The sequence below is a fragment of the Periplaneta americana genome, chromosome 2 (assembly GCF_040183065.1).
Source record: "Periplaneta americana isolate PAMFEO1 chromosome 2, P.americana_PAMFEO1_priV1, whole genome shotgun sequence".
Classification (NCBI taxonomy): domain Eukaryota; kingdom Metazoa; phylum Arthropoda; class Insecta; order Blattodea; family Blattidae; genus Periplaneta; species Periplaneta americana.
Genome location: NC_091118.1, coordinates 169,689,916 through 169,714,354, shown reverse-complemented (window position 1 = coordinate 169,714,354; position 24,439 = coordinate 169,689,916). Strand labels below are relative to the sequence as shown.

Here is a 24,439-nt window from a genome sequence, read left to right as displayed (position 1 = left end):
AAAAAAACAAAAAAAAACAAAAAAAACAAAACAAAACAAAAAAAAAACAAAAAAACACTGGCGAAATAACGCGAAATTTGGGACACTGTGCGAAATATGTCAATAAATAATCATGAAATATATTCCCTCCATCGAAAAAACTACGGAATATTCTGTAGTAATGTCACGAGAGGTCTGAGATCTGCCGATAAATCCACGAGCGACATTTATTAGGACTATTTCGTGAATAAAATAAAAATTTAAATAATATATCCCTAAAATTCGATCACAGAATGTTGATAATTGTATATTAACGAATACTTAACCTATTCAGACATTGTGAAGTTGAAATACTCGTAGATGAATATCGATTATTGCAATAAAGGAATTCGATTTTATTATTCAGTAATGCTAATTGCGAAAAACGAAATACGGGTTTAACAATGTTAATTACATGTACTGCACTTCTCTCTTATTATTATAACAAATACATTTTCATTATCTGCTGAAATCATAATTTAATTTAACAGTAACAGTGGGGACAGCTATATACCAATGCTTATGTATTCACAACGAGACATGTTGCTACACAGTGAAGCCATCTCTGTATAGATAGGCCTAATTAAAACACGAATTTTATTACGCCATACGAAAGGCAGCTACACGAAAGCATTTTTTATAGCTCGACAAACGCATTCTCGCTGTAGTGTGTAACAGAACTAAAGCTGCATCTACACAGTTCAATATTCCAATCACGTATGCGTGCAATCTGGGAAGAATATTGAAAGAATTAAGTTTAAAAGATACATTCAATTAAGATGCATAAAGATTTTGTGTCTACATGGTGCGCCGTTTTGAACATGGTCTTCACTGCGTAAATATATTAATTAATATTAAACATCAATCTTGCATTCATTGCTTTAAAGTTGAAAGAAAAGTTTAACCATGTAGTTGCATCTTAATGTATTCATGATCATCAATTTACGGGGATACAGTTGGCAACAACGACTAAACAAAAGAACGGCCATGCAATAAATTGATAGCGATAAATCTAGCTGCAGAAATGATCGCAAAGTCTGACTGTGATTGGTTGGAATTCAAAATTTCATTACATTTCATTGGTCGAAAGTGGAATGACGTCATATAAACGAAATAGTCACCATAATTTCATTCAATATTGTTAAGAAACATGTTTGTGGCTTAATTGTTTCAGTCAATTTGTCAGTTGCTTGGTAACGTCAATATTTCTACATTTGTTCCACAGATATTGTGTACATTCACTTTTACTAACTCGAGAGTTATCAAAAAATTTCGGCAGTAACCTATGTTATGCACCGGTGGCTATATTTTGATGCGAAGAGATTTTAGAGGGACTAGTAGAGAATTACAATGAATTTGGTGTGAACTGTTTGCAGGAAATGCGGTTTACTACATCCGATGTGAACAATGCATCATACAAGTCTTCGTGCAGACTATGTTATACCCTGTTATACACTCACATAACATCGAAAGTCTTTTGGGCAGAAGGAGCATAAGACTGACAACTAATTAACCACTATACTGAAAGCACATTTCGTGTGATTGATTTGGTAACTTAGCTTTAACTAAACACAAAAGCTATGAATGTAACAATAATGTTGATTATGATTATGATGATGATATAATGATAATAATTAACCAATATTAAGTAAATGAAAACCTACCTGCATATACCGGTACTTATTCCAATGAAATGGCTAGAAGATCCTCATCACCCTCGTTAATTTAGCCAGTTACTATTCCTGAATATCTGGATGATGTGTTTGGAATATTGTATTTATTGTAATTGAAAGCTATCTTAAGTTATCACTGGATATTACATTGCCCTCTAGATCTGACACAACTGTTCAATAACCAGATTTAAAGGCATGAGCTGTTATTTCCTCATTAAAATCGATAATTAAATTGAGCCTCAATTCCTAATTATCCATTCACTTTTCAGTAAAGTAAAAAAATAAGCCAGTTTTCTTTTGCTATCAATAACTTTAGTTCACCATGTTAAAATCTTTGAAGAGACAATTTTGTGTGTGGTTTTTATTTATCCAGGTCTAAAGTAAATAAAGTATCAGTCTTGTACAGTAAAACCTTGCTAAAACATACCCTCTATAAAAAGGAAACCTGCAGAAACGAAAAATAAATTTGGGAACGGAATGATTTCCTATGTAACATAATACTTTAAAATGGAAAACTGCCTAATGCGAAAAAAGAAACATTTTTGGGCACCATTTAGGTAAAAAAAAAAAAAAAAACCCTGACTAAAACGGATAATTTTAAGCCTAACTGTTGCTAAATTCTATCAAACCATTTTTAATTTTGCGATAATACTGTACGAAATATGGCATAACTTTTTGCGTGACTGTGCATGCAATGAACTGGAAGACTTTCACTATTCTTTGTCAGGTGTTGGGGTGAAGCTTCTCTAACCTTGTCACTATTCTGTGCTTATTGTCAAGAACCCGGGCAAGTTACTGACCTCCTGTACCATTACTTCTTCCAACCCTCTTGCAGTTTCGTTCATTTATTCTCAAACCCTCTGTAAAACGAAAACCTATGAAAACGGAAAAAAAATTCTAGAACGATCGCATTTCGTTTTAGAGAGGTTTTACTGTATTATAAAAAATTCTAATTTGGTGCACTGTAAAGAGACATTTTAACTATACTGCAATTACTATAAGGATGAAAGTCCAGAATTTCCAGTCCTCTTAATGCTAATCTCTGTGACATGTCATACGTGAATATTTCCCATGACTTAGCTGTATTCTTGTCTAAATATCTGAAGGTTTCTCTGATGTGATTCTTGCATCCAGAAAGCTGGACATCACTTGCAACATATGCTTTGATAAAAGATAACATCAACATAACGTGTCGGCCTGGGTGGCTCAATTGGTAGAGTGCTGGCCTTCTGTGCCCGAGGTCGTGGGTTCGACTCCAGCCCAGGTTGATGGCATTTAAGTGCTTAAATGTGACAGGCTCACGACAGTAAATTTACTGGCATGTAAAAGAATCCCTGCTGGACAAAATTCCAGCACACCGGCGATGCTGATATAATCTTGGCAGTTGCGAGCATCGTTAAATAAAACATCATTTAAATTTAAATTTCATATAACGTTTTCTTATTATCTCTTACTGGCACATTATTTGTACAAGACTATTGACCAAAATCACTGATATTCACTGCTGATTCGTTTTTCCCCCGTGTGAAAGAATGGTCAGATCTTCCCACTAAACATGCGCGCTATGACGGGTTATAACGCTAGTAAGTTGTATATGCTATGCACTGTACAAACACTCACGCACAATGTGCTACTTTTATTGTATTATCAGAATGGGAAATACACTTATTACAGTACTATGAATAAAATAAACGGAAATATTTTATGTCCTCTAAAAATATAAAATGTCAGAGCTAAAAACACGTTTTTTAATAAAAAAATTACTGTCTTAAGGTACAGTCATACGTCGCTACTTTTGCTGCGAAACTTTTGTACTGCAGCTGCAAAAGTTGCGTGTCGTGTTCACACGTAAGCCAAAAGTAGCACGCTGCACGCTACTTTTCGTGCTGCGCAACCCGAGTGCAGCAAAAGTTGCAACTGGAGGTTGTGAGTCTGTTCACACACAAGGCGCTACTTTTGCAGCCGCAGTCATGCTGCAGGTTTCCATCTCCGTGTTGACTTCTCAATGTACATTTTGTGGTTATGTTCGCATTATTAATAAACTCATGCGAAAGCTTACTTATCAATTATTTTCTTTTCTGTCCTAACTAATATTCAGAAATTGGCATTATTTTTACTATAAAGCTTTTAAAAACGCCTATATACTTTTTTTTAGTAGGTTATTTTACGACGCTTTATCAACAGCTTAGGTTATTTAGCGTCTGAATGAGATGAAGGTGATAATGCCGGTGAAATGAGTCTGGGGTCCAACACCGAAAGTTATCCAGCATTTGCTCAATTGGGTTGAGGGAAAACCCCGGAAAAAACCTCAACTTGTCCCGACTGGGAATCGAACCTGGGCCACCTGGTTTTGCGGCTAGACGCGCTAACCGTTACTCTACAGGTGTGGACCCTATATACTTAAATGATAACCAACAGCATATTCACGTAATCAATGTTGGCAACCCTCCTGTTTGAAACTACGCTACAGAAAATTAAAAAAGTGAATTATATCGTCAGCAAATATGCTCAGACTTTGTTGTGCATTTAATAACTGTTACAAATAATTTATTTTCATCACATCTAACATTAAAATACATTCAAACAATAAAAGTATCATTGGCACATTTGGGTGGCAACACTGGTTGCAACCGCAGCTAAAGTTTCAACAAAACCGATATCAAAAATGCTGCGGCTGCAACCCTGAGAACCCTATTCACACGTCACTACTTTTAAGCTGCGCACAGCATCAAAAAGTAGCGAGCAACAGGTTCGGCAGCCGCTACTTTGGGTTGCACCGTTGTTCACACGTCGCAGTACGAGAGTTGCGCAGTTTTTTGTACTGCATCGTTGCAAAAGTAGCGACGTGTGACTGTACCTTTAGGTTCTGATAGGATGTTTCGTATAAAAAAAATCAATATTTGTTCAAGTGTAATGTTTCGTGATAATGCTGCGAAACTGTAGCATTCTGGTAGAAATAACCTTCTCAAGGGAAAACAATTTTAGATTTCAAGCAGAGAATGACTACTACTAAAACTGGAGCTGCTAGATGAGGATAATCACGACTAAAGTTTAATTTTGTTATGGACTACAAAAGCTCGATCAATTTTGACTGTAGCACCCTCATTTAAGGGAAGTGCTCTTTTACATACCATAAATTAACAACATTCGATTCCAGTCTTCACTTATCTTCCGTGATAAAGATCTTTGTTTTCCTTACGGTTGCATCACCCTAGTGAAACCTAGCTCCAATGGCAAGTGTAATAACTTATCAAACACTAAGGACAACTATGTGAGCAATTCATTATCGAAGTATAATTATTTTTAAAAGCCAGCCACCCACTTCTTGAGGTACAAAGTCTATAAAACCAACATTTTCCAAGACATAACACTGCACTTTCTAATTATCTACTCAATTTCGAGAATAACTTGAGTAATTTATAATTGACATTATAGGTAATACAAAAAAGTTTAACTTCTGTACTCACCTCAATTGAGTCATATTTCCCAACTCTGGTGGCACATGATTAATATTATTGTCGGCCAGATCCAATGTTGCTAGTCTTTTCAACTGGGAGAGTCCTGAAATGTCTATTTTTGTCAACTGGTTGCCACGAGCAATCAGAATCTCAAGACCTGGTAACTTGTACACGCATTCAGGTAATTCAGAGAACCTGTAAATGAAATAATCATGAATTATATATTATCGAAAGATAATAGTACATTATGCAACGAGCCTATAATGATAGTAATTAAGACGCAAGTATGTTTGTTTATGAAACGAGGGCAAGCAAGTTTCATAATTTTCATACGAGCGTCTTAATTACCATTATAGGCAAGTTTCATACAACTTTTTATGCTCGACCATATTTCTAACTTTAAATTATTCAGAAGTATACATTTTATTTGTATTTGACAGAAGATCGGAAGTGACCTTGTTCATAGCTCTTGAATTGTGAGATGTGCGCAGACGCGAAAGTATTGATTTTTTCCGAGGAACAATAATGTCATTGACCTTGATGTAATGCAGAGAATGTATAACCTGGAAATTGATTTAGAATTGAAAAACGTGATGACAAATTGAATTTATTTGAATATTATTTACAATTAACGCTAATTATTATAGTAACAGAACATAACCTTCTGCAACAGTATTGGATTTCCAGCCTCCGTGATGTTTCCCTCGTCTTTCGATTGCATATCCGAGAATAATCGAAAACCTGAACTTTAATGAATAGGTGTACGTTAATGACATGCATTAAAGGACTGCTAACAGGTGTATAATTACTACATTTCGGCATGGTCGAGCATAAAGTATTTTGTAAAATTAATTACAGTAAAAAATTAAAATACCTTGGAGCAACAGTAACAAATATAAATGACACTTAAGAGGTAATTAAATGCAGAATAAATATTAGAAATGCCTGCTATTATATTATTCAGCTGAAAAGCTTTTGTCATCAGGACTGCTTTAAAAAAAACTGGAAGTTAGGATTTATAAAACAGTTATATTATCGGTTGTTCTATATCGTTGTGAAATTTGGACTCTCACTTTGAGAGGTGAACAGCGGTTAAGGGTGTTCGAGAATAAGGTGCTTAGGAAAATATTTGGACGAAGAGGGATAAAGTTACAGAAGAATGGAGAAAGTTACACAATACAGAACTGTATTCATTATATTCTTCACCTAACATAATTAGGAAGATTAAATCCAGGCATTTGAGATGGGTAGGACATGTAGCACATATGGATGAATCCAGGAATGCATATAGACTGCTAGTGGGGAGACCTGAGGGAAAAAGACCTTTGGAAAGGCCGAGATGTAGATAGGAGGATAATATTAAAATGGATATGAGGGAGATGGGATACGATGGTAAGGTCTGGATTAATCTTGCTCAGGATCGATGGCAGGCTTATGTAGAGGCGACAATGAACCTCTGGGTTCTCTAAAAGCCATTTGTAAGTAAGTAAATTAGAACCCCACTAGTGTGAATCCCGCTAATCCGAAATTCTGAATAACCTAGAAAAAGTAAAAAAATCAGAACATATAAAAAAACATAGAGAGAAAAGGAAAGAATAAAAAAAAGGAAGCAAAATGAACATTATAAACGAAGCTGAAAAGATCTGACAAGTCTGAACATATCTGGTCAAACCATGAACTGAAGTAAAAGAGAAGTGAACTGTAATGAAATTAACTAACCTTGCTCTATTAACACTTAAACAAATCCATCATAGTCACAATTTTTCTTATCTTACTAATAATATATTAAAGCAACAACTTACTTATTAAAAGCTATAACAAGCTCTCTGAGTCTTGTTAGACATTCAAATGACTGAGGCAAATCTTCAAGTAGGTTCTTCTGTAAGTCCAGGTACTGCAAGTTTTGACATAGTCCCAACTCCAAAGATATCATGGTGAGCAAATTACAGCTGACATTCAAATCTGTGATGCGACTTGCGAGATTCTTCAGCCTAAACAAAAATATGTGACTACAGAAAGAAGATACGATAGGTACCAAGTTTGGATGGAAAGAATAAAGGAAAGATCCAGCCTTGACAATGCACATCCATTGCAAAATACTATATTTACTCTTATCTCCTCTACCTCAGCAGTCTTCTCTCCCATGTATGATACAAAAATACCACGATTGAATCATCATAAAAGCATCAACACATTTTAAATTATTGGACACGATTTAAAAAAAAAATGACACAAACTGCAATTTATAACATTAAAATAAAGCACACAGTAGTATTAAAACGTCCTTCCCACTCTTTAAGAACTCGACTTTATATTTTTCATGTCGTGATAATCCCAGTTGCAAAATTAAGAACATGAAGAATGTCATAGAATAATAATATAATCAAAACATCAATCCACTGAATCATGGCTATAAATCTTGTAGCACATTAATGTAACTACTGAAGCTTTCCTGGTGACGTGATAACTCAAAATTTTCTTGGGGAAGCCCGAGAAAATTTTGAGTTAGCACATTAACGGTTTACTGCACATAAGGACCCAGAGTAGAGTAAAGGAATGAGGCAAACACAAAAACCAAAGTTATTCCATTTGTCATGTATTAAAAACGAAAGTAGCACCATGTAAATAATTTTTTTTCTGTATGACATAAATCAGTAGAACTTATATCAGTAACACATAATTTTAATTCTAGCTATCATTCTATACATCCATCAATGAAAGACATTTGCAATAATGTGAAAACACAATTATTACATACAATTGTAAAAATCTTAACTGTCATAACTGAATATCCATAAACTGTATCTCAGATTACAAACCACATAATACTGTATGCCAAATAATACTACCAATAAAGAAAGGTAATATTTGAAATAAAAATGTTCAATATCACAAAATTTTAGCAATGTTACAAAACATCTGGCAATCAACTTACCCCAGGGGAACTTCCTTCAATTTGTTCTTTGATATGTCTACAGAAGTAACTTCAGCTTCCACAGCATCCAGGAAAACAGAATCTGGAATCTCTGTAAGATCTTGCATGGCTAAACTCAAAGCTCGGCCATTTCTCATCATATACCTAATAAAAAATCATTATGCTCATTTTACTAACAAGTCCCTCATAAAAAAGTGTTGTGAAGATTACACATACTATCTTAATAAACGTTTTAAACATTTCGCAAAAATTTAGCTCATTTTTTATGTTGTGAATGATACTTTTCACATTTTATTTTCGTGAACTGTTATTCAAAAGACATAAATGATATAATTTTATTTGCATGCAAATAAGATGAACTTTCTTTTCTGGACTGCATAGCAAATTCACTTTTCATAAATCCCATAAATAAGACATTTGATTTGATTTATAAATTGTACAATATAAGTGAATATACAGTGAAGCTTCAATTATCATTTTTAACTGTCAACGTGTCTACCAACTGTCATTTATTATATCGATAATCAAAATCCTATTAATCGTCATTTTTGCCATATCATGTACAGGGTCCAGCAGAATGATCTCCTTGGTTTGAATTGGCCGCCATTGATAGTTGCACTGAGTGGCATATATTTTTGAGCAACACAAGCCATGCCATTTCAGCTACCATCATGGCGTGAAGAGGTAAACATCGTACATTTTGTTGAGCATTTTTAAAAAATGGTGACTGTGATTGCAATGCTATGGTAATTTCGTGCCCATTTTAGAGTAGGTCGACACAAAAGAATTCCTGATAAAAAAAACTCTACTGACATGGGTGAGGAATATCAGACGAAAGGTTCAACTTTCAAACAGAAGTCATCCGGTAGATGTCACAATGTTTGGGCTCTCAAAAATATCACAGCAGTGAGGCATGCTGTAACCACATCTCCACGACGTTCAGCCATTAAACATGCTCTGGTATTGGAAATATCTGGGTGGTTCAGGAACTTCGGCAACATGACTGGCTCAACCGCCAAGATGCTTGTGACACCATACTGGAAAATGTTGTTGTGCTCAGTAATGACTAACCTCATTTTCATTTGTCAGGCTGCATCAACAAACAAAACATTCCATATTGGTCCCAGTCAGCGACCTCTCCACAGTGAGCGTATTACTGTTTGGTGTGCTATTGCACAATTTTAAGTAATAGAGCCATGCTTTTTTGAGAAAGAAGGACGCACAGTCACTGTTTGAAGAGTGTATAGCTCGTGTGGGTAACCATTTGGACGATATTACAAAGTGATGTCAAAATGGCAAACATTCTTCTGTAAGAGGATAAAATAAAATTTTGAATAGGATCTATGTTGCTCTTGTTATTTATGTTTCTAATAGGGGAGATCATTCTGCCAGGCCCTGTATAAGTAATTTGTCCTAGTGCTACTATCCTGGTTACACAGACATCTGAAATTGTATCAATGTGACAATATTCAGGGATCATATTTCTTTTAATATATAATTTTGTTCGAAATTATAACCCAAAAGGAAGACTATGTGACTAAATTTTATTTCCAGAATGATAATGTAACTATAACATGGGTTTAAATGATTCTATTACAATCATTTCGATCATCATCGCAGTTCTGTGGACGAATTAACGACAATAATTTAAGCTCTACTGTATATAATTAATTTTTCACAAATTTACATAAAATAACAATACATATTACATATATAACCATTTCTGATATTGCTCTATTCACGATAACAGTAATTTAAAGTGATACAAGTGTTAAAATACCTATATCAGATCTTACTTCAGTAGTTCACTCATGCGTAATAAACTGGTTTACAACTAGGGACCAGTAATCTTTTAAGAATGAGGCACTCTCTAGTATCTGTATCTAGAGGGCTAATTTCACAACAAAAAGTAAATAAAACTCTATAATTATAATTACTAAATTTCTTTAACAAAATGTTGATTTGTTGTTACGAACTTCCTCTCAATTGTCAGTTTGTTAGATGTCAGGCTCCGTCATTACAATGCTCTACCGGGTTTCAGATACTTTCCTGCACAGGGTGAACGAATCAATGTCGGACATCGTACAGCTATGACGCTTGTTATCGCTGCAGTTACTCCTATTATTTCTACACAACGTAACCTCCCCTCCTTTACACGCTCACTGCTACCCGCAGAGGGGAAATGTGCCCACTGCACAGAATCATGCTATCTGACAGTGACTGTTCTATGTAATACAAAACATCCTGATGAAAATCGCCTGATGATTCTCCAAGTACCAGTAGATTACCACTGTTGAAGTCTGATTTTAAACAAAGGCACATTACTTTTTATTAAAAATTATATTTCATGTGCGTCATTCCCAGATAAACTGATATAGATAATGAGTATGAACAATATAATATGTCTAACACTTTAGTCTCGAAAACAGACAGACAGAAAGACAGCATTCCACAAACCATTTTTTTTGGTAACGGAGATAGGAAACGTGAATTCCGCGAAAGTAACAAAATAATTTTTAGTAACATCACTTAAAAGGAACTTTGTAGAATGAGAAAGTAAAAAAATATTTCTACTCCTCTCTTGTTCTCTAATTAACACAAGTAGTCAGATCAGACACACAGACACCCAAACGCAAAATGCATGCACACACAGATACATACCTGTCTGGAAATTTGACTTCAGCTGATGAAGTAAAGTTACTTTCAGATCCAACAGTAATATTTCCTTCACCCTTACAACGTTCACGAAGGAATTTCAGTATTCGGGACGTTCCACATTGAATAATATCTCTCCTAATTGAACGAAGAGGATTTCCATCCAATTGCAAACTCTGGAGATGTGGTAAAAAACCTACTATGTCAGGTAACCTAGAACCAGAAAAAAAAATTCAAACTACTTCACAATATCTCTTGTTATTTAAAATTCTGTTGAAATATTTATTTATAAATACCATACCAATTCAACTATAAGAATTTTATTAATCAGTGAGTATTACATTTAAAAATTAACTACGTATACAAATCTTAGTACACACAAAATAACATCAATGGCTGCGTTCAGCCGGGACAGAGCTGAGGTAGTGCTGAAATAGCGACAGCATTGAATGCCTTACTTTAAAAAGTAAAACCACAGCTTGATTTAAAACCACTCACTGGCCTCAAAGAGGATGTCGAAAACACTTTTTATCTCTGTATAAGAACTGTATTAATGTCTAGTGTAATCTTCTCTTCTTTGTAGATATCATGACCCAGCTTTAGGGTTACCAACCCTACCATATTTTCAGGGATCTCCCGTATTTGCCCCTAATTTTCAGCAGTCTCCCGGCTCCTGTATTTTCCTTCTCTTCAAGCATTTTTTCTCCCTTATTTTTGCATAATATAAAAATCATTATTCTAAACATTTTATTTTGCCGTGAATGATGATTGTTTATATGATGAATTTTGTTCAAGAGACGCACTGAAATGTGCAGTCTTTATAGAAAGTAATGCTTGCCAAGAATGGGTTTTAATGTTCACCCATTTAAAATAAAATCATGTTAATGTTATAAATTTGGAAAAAGTGGCTAGTTTTGTTCTAAGCATATCAAGTAGTATTGCTCATAGAAAGAGCGTGTTTCACCTCGTGAACAATTAGACAAATGTTCTAAACAGGAGCATGACACATCTAATCAAATCAGAGCTGCAAACTGCAGTCAACTTCGACTATTATACAAGACAAAATCTGTCTCAAAATCTTAATTTAAGCCTAGCTGGCGAAGTGTAGAATGAAGTTGTTTTTAATAAATGAACTGAATAATTTGTCAATTTTATATGTGAAATTTTATAGATTTCTTAGTCTCCCTATTTTCTTAAAAAAAGTTGGCAACCCTACTCAACTATGTGGTGCCATCTGTCGATTCAGCCATGTAGGCTTAAAGTTCTAATGAAGTTCACCAAAGCGCCCTTTAGCCCCCCCCCTCCACAACAACTCCTCAAACTAATGTCATCTGTATGCCAGTCATAATACTACCAACACCATTTTGATTAATGCTATTATAATGAATAATGAAATAAGGAAAATATAACTGTCATCACTGGGATTCGCATTCAGATCAACAGTCATCACAGACCAGTGCTCTACTGAGCTATCAAGGTGGTTTCCAAGATATTCTTGTATGACTACATTGTGGGCCACATAAAATCAATTTCTAAGTCGCTAGTACAGCTACAGGCAGTTAAATTGTTGCTCAGCTTAAATCAAACTCACTGTACTCTAGACAAAAAAAAACTGTGGTTTCTAATCTCAATCAGTATACAATGACATCTGTAAAACCACATAATTATATCATATACAAAGTGATTCATGAAGTATGACCTGTACTCACAAAGTTAATTCCTGAGGTCATTTTGAGTAAAACATATTGTAAAGCTTAGGTCTGAATCCCAATAATTAATGTTACTGGTATAATAATTTGAATCTTAAAAAAGAAAACTGTTTTTAACTATAAAAAAAAGTGGAAAATATTAGCGCAAAACACCTGCAAAAGTAGCATTGCAATGTATCGTGTATGTTTACAATATAGACTGTTGGAAGCTTTTCCTTTTGAAGCTACACAACATTTTGCATATTTTGGCAGAAAAATAATTTTTATGGTTATTGGAAATTTATTCTTTGAAGAGGTGGAAAAATTCAAATATCTTGAAGCAACAGTAACAAATATAAACGACACTCGGGAGAAAATTAAACGCAGAATAAATATGGGAAATTCCTGTTATTATTTGGTTGAGAAGCTTTTGTCATCCAGTCTGCTCTCAAAAGAGCTGAAAGTTAGAATTTATACAACAGTTATATTACCAGCTGTTGTTCTGTATGGTTGTGAAACTTGGACTCCCACTTTGAGAAACAGAGGTTAAGGGTATTTGCGAATAAGGTGCTTAGGAAAATATTTGGGGCTAAGAGGGATGCAGTTATAGGAGAATGGAGAACGCAGAACTGCACACATTGTATTCTTCACCTGACATAATTAGGAACATTAAATCCAAACGTTTGAGATGGGCAGGACATATAGCACGTATAGGCAAATCCAAAAAGTTGGGAGGCCTGAGGGAAAAAGACCTTTGGGAAGGCCGAGACGTAGATGGGAGGATAATATTGAAATGAATATAAGGGAGGTGGGATATGATGGTAGAGACTGGATTAATCTTGCTCAGGATAGAAACCGATGGCGGGCTTATAATAAGATGGCAATGAACCTTTGGGTTCTCTAAAAGCCATAAGCCACTAAGTATTTTATTTCACAAAACATGAAAAGCAGTGTTTCGTAAATAGCATACTTGTATCTGTTATCCCTATACAAAGTAATGTTTACAGCAGATTTTCAAGAATCTCAGTTTTGCTTATAATGCAGTAGATCACAAAAATGTGAATCACATGGGCCAAACAACTAGCTGCAGTTTACACCAATGTCTGGTGTGAGGAAGTCAATTTAGGATTCACGTTATAATATTGGAGTTAATGCTGCTGATATTGATAGTTACTTATACATATCAGTATGATCACTTTTACTGCTTGTATTATGTGGGAGTATAATAATAACAGAGACCTGTTCTGTATTACTGCTATCAGTAATCAAATTTCGTAGATCTACAGCAGCTTGGTTCAAAGCGAAACACTTTTTAAAAATGAGTGATTATTCAGAATCAAACCAATAGTTACCCGAACTCAGGAATGTGCTCTTTAAGTGCAGGTTGAACTTCGTCAACCATCCTGTATAAATGAAGCAAAATAAATTGGTTATAGGTTTTCCCAAATCAATTTTTATCTTCGTATTTAAACTTACTGTATTCTTGCAGAAAGCCAGTTGGTCTATAGGAAATTCTTAACCTTAATGAGAATAATTATTATAACTATCTTTGACATAAGAACTATTCATTAAAGAGAACTTACGTGCTTAAACAGTTGTTAGTCAAATCGAATCGTGTCAGCAGTTGGAGAGATGAAATCTCTTCTGGTATTAATTCAAGTTTATTGTCTCGAAGATTTAGAACTCGTAAACGGGACAAGCCTTCCAATATTTCAACATCAATTTCCTGTCAAAATCAGTTATTAACTTATAATTATAATTTTTACATCAGAAGTTAAAATATTGTATTGTTTAGCATCTCGATATAATAATATATATTTCATTTAATACTTCTTTACTCATAATCTAGTATAATGTTCAGTAACATAATTTATTATTTACAATTCATTTTATATATCAATATGCCTGGTAAATTATTAAATAAGTATATAATAAATTTCAATCTTAAGACATATCAACTTGCAAATGTTTATTTGCTACGTAATAACAATATGAACGTTTTCGCCGTTTAGGGCATCTTCAGATATAACAAAAAACATATAATCTGGACCTATAACAGTAAATTATGTCTTTGTCATTTGCATAATTTACTGTTATAGGTCCAGATTATATGTTTTTTGTTATATCTGAAGATGCCCTAAACGGCGAAAACGTTCATATTGTTATTACATAGCAAATAAACATTTGCAAGTTGATATGTCTTAAGATTGAAATTTATTATATACTTATTTAATAATTTATTATGTTATTACCCCCTTATACAAGTACAATACAGAGTCACATTTTGAAAATTTACAGTATATTTAATAAAGATGTAATTACAACTTTGCTAAAACACGAAATCTCAACAAATGTAAATATTTAAGTTTTGTCAGTTAACAGACGAGTTTTATTCTCTAAACTACTTTCCACCTTTGTTTCTTGGCAGAAAACTAGTATTTATGTCCTTAGATGTCAAGCATACATGTTCAGTTTTAATATTGCTATTTATTATTTCAAAATTATATTTGGAACACATCTGTCACTTATATTAACACAGTACTAAAGAAGCATTACTAAAGAATACAACCAAAATCCAAATAATGATGTGATAAAATAATTAAACATTGCAGTATACCTATGATATGCAGAGTAAACCGTAAGTAATGTCATTAATTTCAGAGAGTTGTTCTTTCAGATATTTCAAATAAAAGAGTTTAACACAATTTTGTTCGTTTTTGCTTCCTTTCCAAGATAAAAATTGTTTTATATGAAACACTTCATAGTGTGTTTTGGGAGAACCACTGATTTAATTCCCAATATGCTCAGTCAATTTAAGAGAGCAGTTATTATGATAATAAATTATTGAAATAATTTTAGTTTTGTCCTTCAGAAATTAAGAAATTTGATCTGAACAAATGTAACATTTTAAAATCCATTTCAGAATGAAAAGTTACATTTGTTCGGATCAAATTTCTGCACATTTAAAGGACAAAATTAAAATTCTTTCAATCATTTATCATCATAATACAGGAATCTCTTAAACTGACTGAGCATATTGGGAATTAAATCAATGGCTTTCCCAAAACATGCTATGAAGTGTTTCATATAAAACAATTTTTATCTCGAAAAGGAAGCAAAAACGAGCAAAATTGTATTAAACCTTTTTTGTTTGAAATATCTGAAAGAACAACCTCTTGAAATTAATAACATTACTTACGATTCACCCTGTATATAAGTACAAAAAAAATCCACATACACAACCTTGATACCGGCCATTATAATATTTTTAAGACTGATATGTTTTATCTTGAATTATCATAATTAAAACGATTTGAGTTGCGTTTTTTTTTCAATTGTTTCTACAAGCTACTTCTAAATGTCAACTATAATTAATTCCAACACAGTCATAAATCTTTATTTCTCACAACTATAGTATTTCCTATGTTTCTAAAAGTAATGTTTCTCTAACATTAAAAGAAGACCCCAATATGTGGTGATATAACAGACATGGAAAAACTAATTTCATTACATTGCATAATATGCGATTAATAATATAAACAATAATAAAACTTGTGATAAGTTTCGATAAAATGTTTAATTGAATCAGATAAATTTCCGAGAGCAAATTTAATAATCGTTCACAAAGCCAAACCTTCCAAATGCAAATGTATTAATGTCAATTTCTAGATGACTCAAATTCAAGGAAATGGTAAATTATATTTAAAAAAAACATTTACAACTGGATAATGTAGGTATACGCCGCTAAAAACATATTACCCACTTTCACAAAACAATATACAGGAATTTAAATTATGACTACAACAAATTTCATTTAACTCTAAACATAATGTAGGATGCAGAAAACACAGTTACCAATCAAAGCATTGGCATACCGAAGGTATCATATTGTAGATAAAATATAAAATGGCACAAATTGTCCTTCAGTGTAATCACTTACAAATATAGTTATAATAACCACTTTCATGTGTTATATTTTAAGTTGTAAATTACCTAGCAGACTAGTTTCAGCTTATGTCAGGGAGAAATAGTTCTGATGATGGCTGACATATGCTGAAACTAGTCAACTAGATAATATACAACTTAGTTTATTTTAACACATGAAAGTGGTTATTATAACTATATTACTAAGTGATATAAAGTATTTAAAAGTGTGTCATCAAGATGAATATTTAATGTAATTTTTACTTTGAAAATATGCACTAATAAAACTTTAAGTTCCCATAGTTGGAGTATTTTTTACTTTTCAGCACTAATACATATAAGAATGGAGGTAATAAAATGGCTATTTTCATGTGTACAAAAAAATACATTTTCAGATAACCTGAGACGTCTGTGTATGGCCTATGGATGACTCTTGTGATCAAGATAAATAATAAAAATGAAGTTATAAGCTTTATACGTCATGAAAAATTCATGACGTGCAAAATAATTATGGTTAATTATAACATTTGTAAATGCAGTAGAATTTAGGTGTATACTACACCTTCAACGCATATATATTTGCTCTAAGAAATATTTATCAGCTTTGAAATATTAAATATGCCTATAAATTGTACTATAGGCATAGTGCAATTGACATTTAGTTACTGCAAGCATGAATGAAGAATGAAATATTCAAATTAAAGAAGTGAGGAAAATCTTACCATATTATACACTCTGCTCCTTTAAAATTTCAAGCTATTGTTGCAAATGAAGCCAATTAAAAGACATATATAACTACTAACAAAAATATAAGAGAGAAATACGAAGTGTAACATTGAATCATGCATTTATAATAGGCTATATGTACACAAACGAATCCTTTTTTTTATAAGATTTGTATTCATTGGAAGACAAAATTATAGGCAATACAATAATTTAAAAGAAGCCAAGCCGATTAAAAGATATATATAACTACTAACAAAAATATAAGGACGAAATACGAAGTGTAATATCTTTATCATGCGTTTATAAAAGACTATATAGTTCATACAATAAACTCCATTTTTTATTAAAAATTTCTATTCATTGGACGACAAAATTACAGGCTATATAATAATTTGAAACCAAACCATTTCTACCAAAACAACGAGAATTTCTAGGAGAAAAAATACAATAGAAAAGTACAAACGTAAACAAGCATGCACACAAACACACAATATATAACAACATTTCTCAAACAACATGTACATATCGTTGCTGCGCCTCCATAATCCGCTATGGTTTTTTTTTTTTTTTTTTTTTTAAAGATTTTGCAAGATAACAAACAAAGCATTGTCACTTTTAACTCTCTTGATTTTCAAAGCTATTTTCTGTATAATTTTAATCATTACATGATAAATGAGGAAATTAATTACACGGGCAGTAGCTTTGAATATCAATGGAATTAAAAGCAACAGTGTTTTTTTCTTTCTCCTGCAAAATCGTTTTAAGAACACATAGCAGATTTTGAAGGCGCAGCGATGATATGTTTTTTAAGACTGTAAAATTTATAATGAAATTAATGTTAGTGATATTTTCAAGTACAAAAACAGTAAGAAAATATCCAAAATAATAAATCAATATCAATAATTTTATCAATTGTACTAGAATTGTTTTTCGTCAATGTTTAGTAATGTTTAGTTTTTACTTTCTTTTTTATACTGTTATTATATTATTATTATTATTATTATTATTATTATTATTATTATCATTATCATCATCATCATCATTGGGTATTTTATTTATTATTATCACTAATTCTATTTTATTGTTATAGACACAGTAACCCTTGTGCTAATCAATTATTGGTCAATTGCTGTTAAATAGCACATTGAAACTAATAATACATAAACAAGTGATAAATAAATCATCAAAACCAAAAATCATTATTATTAAACTGGTCTCTCTATTTACAAGTTCTAAAATCTGCATCTATTTTCTACAGACATTTTATTTCTTGTGGCAATTCTATTAAATTATGATGATGATGATGATGATGATTATTATTATTATTATTAGGCTATTATTATTATTATTATTATTATTATTATTATTATTATTATTCGCAGTATGGTAAGGTACATAAAATAAATTGTTACAGATACCACGGAATTTTTATATTATTATGAAGTGTTTTAAGTCACGCCTGGTTGGAACTATTAACATGCACACTCACATACAATATATACAAGAAACACTCAGAAAATAATACGAGTGATAACTTTATATACAAAATAAAACAACAGGAAGATACAGCACACAAGAAGAAAGTGAAGCCAAGGAGAGAACCCGCACCTTAACAGCGTTGTCAGCTAGGTGCAGTTCCTTTAAAGCCATACACCCTGTAACATCTGGCAGAGTAACCAGCTGGTTGTGTTGAAGGTACAACATTTCCAGCTTCCTTAGATCTCCCAATGGGGGTAAGAAGCTCAACTGGTTCTCACTCAGATCCAGTTTAAGCAGAACTGTAATAAGTTCAATTAAGTGAAAAAGATATTTATTTACATTTTCAATACAGATTGTCTAACAAGTATGTCCACATTTGAATCGTAATTTAAAAAAATACATTATAAATTACTTTTGTAAAAATGTCGTATGTTGGTTCCATTCACAGTACAGAATCTACCTCTGCAAAGTCATTATTATGTGCAAAAAACACATCTGCTGCAAGTTACATGGGCCATCTACTAGCTATTCACTGAATGGGCATTATTGCAGAGGTAACTGAACGTGTTTTATTGATTCTAAGGGAGTGTATAAGGGACAAAACGAATACACTTTCATTATACACATGGTCTTAAAAGTTACTTTTCAACTAAAAATAACACTTCATGAAGTTACACCAACTAAAATATAAACGTTATAGATTGTCTGAAATCAAACCCTTTTAAATTCTGTGTATTGTGACAGCGACGTGAGAATCGAACTCACGACCAGCGTCCCGCGAGAGAGCATATCGCGCGGGCTTCACGGGGAAAGGGGAAAGGAGCCTACACGCGAGGGGAGGCTGAGCGCGCAGCTGCTACTTAATGCAGTGAATGTGGAACGACCTTCCCGACTATTCCAGAAGTCTGTCGATGTAGAGATATCGAGATAATTCTCTACACACCTGTAGAAAATTCTCGCAACTATGATTTTGCTATAAAAGAAGGAACGACAGCAGTTTTAGAGTTTTCAGTTATTCAGTCAGTGAGAAAGCCAGAGCAAGCAAGCCAGCCGGAGTTCGACTCGAGTGTGCGTCCGCATCTGCGTCAGCATCCGAAGGCCTGAGTTCGAGTGCAGTGGACCGCAGTTGGAGGGACCTGAGTTCGAGTGCAGTGGACCGCAGTTGGAGGGACCCGAGTTCGAGTACAGTGAACTGTCTCTGAAGGTCTGTGGTTCGAGATACCGTGAACTCGAGTGACTGAGATAGAAGAACTGTGAACTGAGAACTGGTAGTTCTGATTTGTAAATAGTGCTTTGTAAATATTAGTTAAGATTAACAGTTCATTGTTGTGCGTAATAGTCCAAGTAAATTGTCATTGTCGTCGGTGGAGTGCTATAACGAATACGGTGTTGAGTGGAGATCCAATTGTTGACGAGAGCGTTTAAGGTGAATTGTAGAAAGGAATTATTGTTGTGACGAATAAATTACATTGTTGTTACTAATAAAATTCACAGTATTATTTCCCACGTTTCATTATTTTGTTGATAGCTCACAAAAGGTCGTCGTGAAAGTAGCAACAATCGATATTGGCACCAGAACATGGTGCACTGCTGTCATGCTGGTACTCATGCCAGTAGCTGCCACATTCAACAACTTTTGCGATACAAGAACATCATAAAAAAGCTGGTGATCTCAAAACATTGCTTGTACTTTATTTCCTATTAATGTACGATACCTGTTATTTTGATCAGCACGACTTCATAAACCACATTTTTCGCATCATTGTGTATCGACCTTCATAAGATTTTAATTGAGCCTCAAAAGAAACATAATAAAAAGTCCTGCTCATCTTTAAAGTCTACTCTTTCCAACAGTGTATTCATTATAAATTAATATTATGTATTTCCAAAAATAGAGTATTTCTAGTTTTGTGCCTTTTTTTTGGCCCACTGTGTTTATTCATATATGAGGCCTCACCATCCTCACTCAATAATCATGACTATATGTAATCAACATGTAGATACCTATTATTGGAGAAAAATTCGTTCCAGCACTGGAAATCGAACCCAGGACCTCTCAGCTATGCGCGCTGAGTGCTCTTTCCATCTGAGCTATGCCAAGAACCCAATTCATGGTGCCGGCCGAACTCTCCTCCTTTGTATCATCATCAATGGCCTACTACCTGCATTTTTGACATATGAGTCATGTATGCAGGAGCGCATATTTAAATGACTTTTCAACAACAGTTTTTCAATATGTACTGTTAACATCCATTTATAAGGCCTTGCCAATAATAGATATCTATATGTTAACTATACTCATGATTATTGAACGAGAACGGTGAAGCCTCATATATGAATATATATCTCTTTGGTCCACTGAAATTCCTACCAGTTGAATATTGGTTGCCAATAAAATTGAGAAATTTTAAATATAGTATGAACGATATCATCTCATGTTTTTGGAAGAAAACCAGAACATTTGGTATCCCAGACACTCCTTTTCGGGACAGGGAATATATGTTAGAAATTTGGGACTGTCCCAGCTAAACTGGAACATCTGGGAGACCTAACCACGAATTTTTCTCTTCTCACTGTCGACCTCCCTCACAAACGAGTGAGAAAGGCCTATGGAAGAACATACGAAACACAGACTGGAAATTACTAGTTTAGAATAGGTACTTGTAAATCGCTAATTCAGAGACCAAAGTACAATTTATAGTATTATTTCCTTTTACCAAATTATCTTTTCCAGATACGTAGGCCATGAGAAATTAATATTTCAAATGTGGACAATTAAAATAATAATATAAAATACAGTTTATAAGAAAAACATATCCACCACATAATAATCTATCCCCAACAGTGAACCCAAGAAAATGTGCATTACACTTATGATGCAAATATACACATATGCTATTCAGAAATATTACACATTAAAGTTTAAAGAAGATGGAAGATAAGGTCTCTCCAAAAAGATACAACATCATGCAAATAATAATGTGCAAGTGTTGAGTCATTTTGAAAAGCTGCTGTATAAATAGATATAACTAAAGCTTGTATTACAAAATATAAATATTTGATCATAAAGAAACAAAATTTAAAAAATCAACTTTCATTTTAATTACTAATCTGTTATAGCAGTCTATATACTACATACCTGGGAGATGAAGTATTCTGTATTCAACATTACAATTGAAAATGACCAGTCAAAGCTGAGCTATTAAGATTTTAAATTACATCACTGCAAGAAGACTTTCAGTTACAGTAACTAACAAGCAAAAGTATTTTGAGCATATTTGTAGCATTAATATGACAGAGAAGAGCAATACTTTAGTAACTCAAATTCAAAATAATATAATTATATACATACATGCATACGTATGTGTAAAAAAAATTATGGTTTATTTAATGACGCTCGTAACTGCAGAGATTATATCAGGATTGCTGGTGTGCCAGAATTTTCTCCCGCAGGAGTAATCTACTGACATGAGCCTGTCGAATTTAAACACACTTAAATGCCATCGACCTGGGCTAAGATCGAACCTGCAACCTCGAGCACAGAAGGCCAGTGCTATACTGACTATGCTACCCAGGCTGACTGTATATATATATATATATATATATATATATATATATATATATGGAATTATTATTATTATTATTATTATTATTATTATTATTATTATTATTATTATTATTAGCTAGAATAACAACATATATAATAAGAATTTTTTTTAGATAATACATATATGCATATAAAATAAATCAACACGCAAGTTTAGGGGTTGTAATATAACATGCACCAGTGGCGTTACAAGGCTTAATTTAGGGGATATGACCCCAAAAATTAAAAAAAAAATTGTTGTCTAAGCCTACCCCTACAAATGCCACCAGACGCACGACAATAATTACAAGTCTAAAATTGTCACTCAATTCTCTTCAAGTGAAATACTGACGACAGTTAAATAGTTTACAATGAATTTAGAAAATGTTTACATGAACAAGTCTTTTTAATATTTTCCTTCATTTCAATAGTGAATATCTTCAATGAAATGCCAGAGTCATTTCTAATGCGCCCGCCTCCACAAAATTAAATATTCTAATGGCATTCATCACAGTATGCACACAAAAAATGGAAAGAAAAAAGAGAGAGAGAGAAGAAAATACTTACCAGTACCAACAGAGATCAAACCATCTACAAAACTCATGAATTACCTATCAGAAATCAACAGTTAATGAAGTCAGAATTGACGAATAGCAAAAGGAAGGAAAGATACAAAATTATCTGACTTGACTGGAAAGACAAAAGAACTTCAACAAAAGTTAATCTACATAATTTAAATCAATCAATCCAAAAAACAAATAAACAATGAAACGTTAATGTAGTAGTTATTATAAGTGAAAAGCATAAGTTAATTTAAAACTGCAAGCTAGTTAATATATAACAAGATAAAGACATATTCAACTTCAACTTACCAACCATCAAAATTAAAAATTTACAAAGAAAATGATGTTATTACTTCTACAATGCATTGCGATTATTTTATAAGAAATCTTGTTTCAATAATACGTGCAACTTTCATAGTAGGTTTGAGTGAAAAGTATTACGTTACGGTATCTTAGTTTTATTACATTTTAAAAATATAGCTATACATTGTTATCTTAAAACACGTATTTTTTATATCACACTATTTTATAAAGCAATCGTGTACTATAATACATTTCCAAGAGTGAAACAGCATGCTGAGGCTAGTGATTTTTGTTCACAAGAGGATAGAAGTTACACTGGCAAGACTAAACGGTTTTTATACCTAAAAATTCATCATTCTTCAGAGGATTGAACCCAAGTGTGTTGGATTCAGAGGCATATACAGGGACATCATTTTATTTTTACTAACATTTTTAATATTAAGCTGGCTATACCTTTAGAGAACCGGAAACACCGTTCACTACCTCCTTCCACGGCTGGGGTTCGATGATACTGGCGTAAAATACAAACAAATCACTTTACTAGGTATAGGAAGCAAGAAAAGTAGTTCATCCATTTACGTAAACTAGGAAATATCACGATTTTGAGTTCGATAATTTTCATTAAGTTTTTGTTTAATCAAAATGCAGTACTGTATTAACAATAAGTGTTTTTACTCATGAACTGGGTTATTCATGCGAACATATTCATTATGCAGTGTATATTATACTGCCTACAGCACATTAGTGTACAATTTAGAGAATGAAGCTAAATTGAAAAATAATCATAATATGGATATTTAAACACATATTTGAAAATGGTGGCCGTTCATTTCGATACAGGCTTCAGTTCTTTTGTGCATATTATCGCACTGTAGACTATTGCATCTAATTCCAATTGCCAGTTTCGTCCTTCGTACTAGTAACTCATGTTGAAATAATTCTGTACCTACTCTATAAGAGAGTACCTTACGTACTGTAAATTCAATCTTCACTTCTGCCCGACCTGCACAGATAAAATTACTCAGACATGTTATCTACTGTCCGCCCAAGTGGTTATGCCGCAGGATCGTAGAAAGGGGGGAAATCACGTGACAGTTAATTACTTAACGAGGCCCTTTTATTTAAGTTATTTTAAACAGTTGTATAATATTACGTAAACGTCCAATTCCTAACAGAAATTAATGTTTTCAGAAAAGAGCTAAGACAGCCCAGCTTTTACAGAGGGGCGTGCAGAAGCAGTGGGGGAAATCGGGATGCGACATAGGCAAACGGACAGTACCTGTGCGAAAATATGATTCAATATTGAAAGCTCTTTCGTCACTGGAAAACGCGAACATATTTCTGGAACGTACTATACTCACTAACTCAGTGCTGTTTACTATATGCGGCCTTGATTCTGTCTGGAGGACAGTTGGAACTTCATTAGTAGAG

General features: G+C 33.2%; 1 protein-coding gene across 2 annotated transcripts in view; it reads right to left on the bottom strand.

Annotated features, from left to right (window-relative positions):
- The window catches only part of LOC138694809 (leucine-rich repeat-containing protein 40-like), a 56,473-nt gene that overhangs the window by 14,201 nt on the left and 17,833 nt on the right, over positions 1 to 24,439 (bottom strand). For both annotated transcript variants that reach the window (XM_069818894.1, XM_069818895.1), the window contains exons 5-10: positions 18,686 to 18,855; positions 14,011 to 14,153; positions 10,746 to 10,952; positions 8,085 to 8,228; positions 6,952 to 7,140; positions 5,159 to 5,344 (exon numbers count right to left, since the gene is read on the bottom strand). In XM_069818894.1, coding sequence (XP_069674995.1) covers positions 5,159 to 5,344; positions 6,952 to 7,140; positions 8,085 to 8,228; positions 10,746 to 10,952; positions 14,011 to 14,153; positions 18,686 to 18,855 — 1,039 coding nt within the window. The remainder of the gene's footprint in view (positions 1 to 5,158; positions 5,345 to 6,951; positions 7,141 to 8,084; positions 8,229 to 10,745; positions 10,953 to 14,010; positions 14,154 to 18,685; positions 18,856 to 24,439) is intronic.